General features: G+C 44.9%; 1 protein-coding gene across 1 annotated transcript in view; it reads left to right on the top strand.

Moving 5' to 3' along the window:
- KRT80 (keratin 80) overlaps positions 1-4875 on the top strand; it is a 36288-nt gene extending 31413 nt beyond the window's left edge. Inside the window, exons 7-9 of the mRNA XM_069101141.1 lie at positions 680-900; positions 1855-1910; positions 2620-4875. Coding sequence (XP_068957242.1) covers positions 680-900; positions 1855-1910; positions 2620-2741 — 399 coding nt within the window. The 3' untranslated portion in view covers positions 2742-4875. The remainder of the gene's footprint in view (positions 1-679; positions 901-1854; positions 1911-2619) is intronic.
- Positions 4876-5145: the final 270 nt, after the last annotated feature.

The raw sequence follows: 5145 nt of genomic DNA, 5'->3' as shown, positions 1-5145 counted from the left end.
CCCTCACTCACTTCTTAAAGAGGACTATTCACTAATTGAGTACCTGCAAAAGCCTTATCCTAAAAGGTCCAGGGCCTCCCATTGCATCCTAGATCTTCTCCAGTCATCCTGATGAACATTTGGTCACAGGACCCAGATAGCTCTGGAGGAGAAAGTGAGGCTGGTGACCTTGCACAGCTCTCCCTCACTTAAATCAAAGTCAACTGCAAGTCATGTCATCATTTCCCTGATGCCATGGTCTTCTTTGAAAATAAAAGACAAACACAACAATGGTTTCAATGACAAGGGGAATTCCTCATAAGGAAACTCTCTCTACTAAAGAGGACCAGAACCTGCTTTGTAACTTATAGTCTTAGAAAGTTGCCTAGAGGTTAAGTGACTTTCCCAGGGTCACACAGTCACAATGTTTCAGAGATAGGGCCTGAACTCAGATCTTTTTGAGGCCAGGTCTCTATCCATTATACCACACTGCCTTTCACAGACCAAACTCTTTATTTTTAGGAACCATGAAGCACTATACTATCACATTTAAGTTCTTCTTTCTCTCTAACTGAACCCCTTCTCCACACCAAGGGGATGTGGGTGATGTGATACTGTGTTGTCCCTCTACCCAAGATTGCCCAGGCTGGGCTCCAGTCCCTCCCTCTCTGACAATCTCCCCTCATTTTCCTGCTTGTAGTGTTTGCATTTGGAAGAGAACATCAAGGCAGCAGAGGAAGAGGGAGAGTTGGCCTTCCGGGATGCCCGGGTCAAGCTGACCCAGCTTGAGGAGGCCTTGCAGAAAGCCAAGAAGGACATGGCCATCCAGCTGCGAGATTACCAGGAGCTGATGAATGTTAAGCTGGCCCTTGACATTGAGATTGCCACCTACAGGAAGCTGGTGGAAGGAGAAGAGTACAGGTGATAGGAGGGAACTGTCCAGAAAAAGTCAGAGGCAGGACCAGATAAAATGGTAGAGAAAGCATGGGAACAGAGAATTACAGGATTTAAAGCTAACCCTGCCCCCATTTTACAGATGGGAAAACTGAGTTACAGGAGAGGTCACATGCTGTAAAGGAAAGATCACTTTCCTTCAAATCCAAAAACTTTTTGCACTTTCTCTGTGTGACCTGTGGTGCATCATGTGACCTTTTTGAGTCTCAGTTTCCTCATCTGTAAAGTGAAAATAATACTTGCCTTTTCTACCTCACATGGTATGAGACTCAAAGAGGTCATATATGTGAAAGCCCCTTATAAGCAAAAAATATTCTATAAACATATTCAATTATTACTGATATTGTTAATATTATATATTGTTATGCAATTTGGCAAAGATTATATAGTTAGTGGTTAATCTGGGCCTATAAATCAGGATTCCCCACTTCCAGCCAAGTGCTCTATTCACCCCAGCACACTATATTTCATTTTTTTCTTTTCTTTTTTTTTTTGGAGGACAATTGGGGTTAAGTGACTTGCCCAAAGTCACACAACTAGTTAGTGTGTCAAGTGTCTGAGGCTGGATTTGAATTCAGGTCCTCCTGACTCCAGGGCCTCCTGCTCTATTCACTAAGTCACCTAGCCACCCCTGTATTTCATTTTTTAAAACACCAAAAAACAATTCAAATATATGGTATAGAATAGGAAAAATGTGAATATCCAAACAAACCTTAAATGAAATCATGCAACAGGTCAATAGAAATCAGGAAGCTTCCTCAAGGAGAAAAGTGGAACCCAAAAGGGATATGTTAATTACCCAGGTTAACAGAGCACAGTAGAAGGAGGATTGTCCATAGGCTCTGTCCACCTCTCTGGCCCCCTCTGTTGGAGTCACTGGAGGAACTCCCTTCTCCACCTGACCTGCTTCTCTCTCCCCAGGATGGATTCTCCTTCCTCTGCAGTTGTCAGCTCTGTCCAGTCCCGAAACCGACCAGGTCAGTTTATTATCTTGTATTTTTATTATCTTGTTCATATTATCTTGTGTGTATTTGGGGGAGGTAGACCAGGTTTGGGAGCCTGATTCCTTTTTGGGGGGCTCTAAAAGTAGCTTGATCCAATTTAACAAACATGTATTAAGTACCTAGGACTTGGAAGGCACTGGGGTAGGCATGGGAAAGAGAATTAAAAGGAAACGACCCTTATCCTCAAAAAGTTCATAATTTGCTGGAGGGACTACAACTGGAATATGGATACTAAATATATTCAAAGTAATTTCTAAAGAAAGACAAAACTAACAAATGGTGGGGAGGGAGCAGTCAAGAGGTGGCAGCTGAGTGATGTGGAGGGGAGGAAGGAGTGCATTCCAGACTGAGATGGCATCTCAGCTATCAGAAATAATAGTTAATACACCAATTTGTCTGACACAGAAATATATACAGGGGAGTAACAGGAGAAAGACTGAAAAGATAGGTGGGATCCAGATTTGTGGGAGAGCTTAAATGCCAGACTAAAGATTTTGTATTTTGTCCTAAAGGCAATGGGGAGCCATGGAAGAATTTTGAGTAAGGGAGGGACATAATCAGACGTGCCATTTAAAAATATCCACTTGGAAGCTATGTAGAAGGTAGATTAGAGTGGGAGAATAGATTGGGACAGGACTATGAAATACTATCCATTCACCTCCCATATTTATTTTCCTTGCAGTTGCCTCCAAATCAGGACCCTCAATAATTTCTTTTCTAAAGAGGAAGAACAGGGGGCCGGTGATCAAGATCACAGAGATGTCCGAGAAGCTCATCTCTCAGGAATCTGAGGCCACTCAATAAGGCAGCTGACCCCCTGGCCCAACTAGCCACTCCAACTCATGGAAGACAGAGGGAAGCATCAGCCGGCCTACACTCTTGGTTGAAGAAGGTGTCCTGAGGGCATTAATGATCATTCCATTCTACTTCTCAACTTTCCAAAAGCATCACTCATTTCTGGAATTTCCACCCAGGGCCATTTGCCTCACTTCCTGGATGTGCTAAATGGACTTCAAGATCAATCTTGCCTCTATTCCTTGTCACTTCTAGGACTTCCTCTGATTCCCTTCCCCACACACACACCCAGTTTTCATTTGAGGTTTGGGGTTCTGAACAACTGATCTGTCTGGCATGATCCCCTGCCCTGGACATGCCTCTTAAGTCCCTGACTCAGGACAGAATTGAGTGAGCCAGTGTCCCATTGCTCCCTGGTCTGGTCACCTTCATGTTGCTTGTCCCTCCTTTGGCACTTCCGGATATGGGTGGAAAAAAGAAAGCCTGGGTGCCACTGATCAGCCAGATAAGCAGGGAGGATGAATGCCCACTACATTCCTTGTCCCCAACCTTTACTTTCTCCCTAAACCCCTGACAGTATTAAAAGTAGGCAGGGTGTGGGGATTCCTGGGGGAGAAATTAGATGTTCTTCTGGGTGGAACCAGGGAATTAGCCTTGAGGTTCCTGGGCCTCAATGACCCAGCTTAGATGCCTCATTACCCTTCCCTTTCCCTTCTTCCCCATGAGTCCCACACTCCCGGGGCTTTTGCTCAAATTTAATAGCCCCCAGGAAAGGAGTAGCTCATTGGCCTATTCCTGAGCCAGCTACCCATTTCCTCATCAGGGAAACCTTATATTCTTGCCATTTAGCTGGAGAGAGGGTTAGAAGAAGCCTTTTCCCAGCTAATTCCAAGTTCTTGTGGATGTTGCCAACACTTAAACCTTACCATACACTCCTATAGGAGAGCTAATAGAATCTTTTCTCACCTTATTTAGGTGCAGCCAGGGTCCCTTGCCCTAGAGTCCCTGTGGCTTCACACTCAGAATTCCTATCCTCTAGCTATGTACTCTACTCAAAAAGGCAAAGTTCTTGGATCTCCAGTATAGCCACATTGCCAAGGTTGCCCCTTCCCATCCCCCCCAAAACAGAACCAGAAATGCCTTGGACCTGCAACTCTTGGTCACCTATGGCTCGATTTTGCTGCCCTTTACCTTCTCCCAAGACTAACTTCTTATCCTTTGTCTCTTTGCCTCCCTGCCTTTCTTCCCATTGGGCCATGAAAAAGGCTTAATTAGAACCCTTTGGAGCCCTGAAGATGGAGAATCTAAGTATGGGTAGGTAAGGAGTCTCCTTAGCTACTATCCTCTACAGCTGCTCTAAAGAGGGTATCCTATCAGCCCCAAAATGAATGTCTTAAAGAGACGTAAGAGAAAAAAATTTAGTGTCTAAAGCAGGGGCATTTGGGTCTGTGACCCCATTAGCTCCTTTTCCCTTTTCCTGGCAGATTTCAAGCGGCCCCCTACTGACCTCCTTTTTTAAGGCTGAAATCTCTCAACAACAGACCCCCCCCATTTTCTCCCACCTCAGAGCCCATCTTTTCCCTCACTCTGTCCTCTTGTCTCCCGCAGGGCTCCCTAACGCCCCCAAGTCTCTCCCCCTCCTCACTCACCCCCAAGTCTCACTTCTCAAGGTAGCAGGTATCTAGACTCTGTCTTTCTCTTTGGTATTCATAGCCTTAGTAAGTAGTCCAAGATACTAAGGAGAATAGAATGCCATCCACTCCCTGAGTCTCAGGTGAGAAATCAAGGGGAGCCAGGCTCACACACATCTCTGTCTGGGGAGCTGTCCAACGCCCTCCCAACCCAAACAAAACCTCTAGCTGCTGGCTTTCATGCTATTTATTGGTCTCTAAGGGTGCAACACATCAGTGGGATATGAGATACATAGAAATATATTATTTTTTCATAAGTTATGTGGCTCTTATTAACTTATTGCCTCCCTTCCTCTTTCTGCCTACATCAATACTACAATACAACAATAGACTGTCTCTGTGGACAGCACCTGTCAGAGCCACTGTACCTCATGGACTGAACTCTCCTAGGACAATACCCCCTCCTCTGCCTGGTGGGGTGAATAAAGTGTGCTAAGCATCATCTAAGGATAGAGACGTGTCAGTTTCTATGTTCCCTCTTGTATTGGCCAGTGGAATAGAGGGACAATGAGGGGGCCAGCAGTGGACCTTAGATTTGTGGGATATAAGCCACGTACCAATTCCCTATTGGGAATAGTCCAGGAAATTTTACCTTTGACCCATGCACTATTAATTTTCACTGTTTTCTAAACATTTTTGATCCCCAAGTCCCCAATTCAAGGCACTCAAAGAAGAACGAAAAGAATCACCCAGACCTTCCTGGTTCCTAAGTCTATTGGCTC

This window comes from Petaurus breviceps, unplaced genomic scaffold, assembly GCF_028583685.1.
Source record: "Petaurus breviceps papuanus isolate PSGF00001 unplaced genomic scaffold, PetGlider_PUasm1.0 454, whole genome shotgun sequence".
NCBI classification, from domain to species: domain Eukaryota; kingdom Metazoa; phylum Chordata; class Mammalia; order Diprotodontia; family Petauridae; genus Petaurus; species Petaurus breviceps.
The sequence above is the reverse complement of the archived record's forward strand: the minus strand, read 5'-3'. Positions and strand labels throughout refer to the sequence as shown.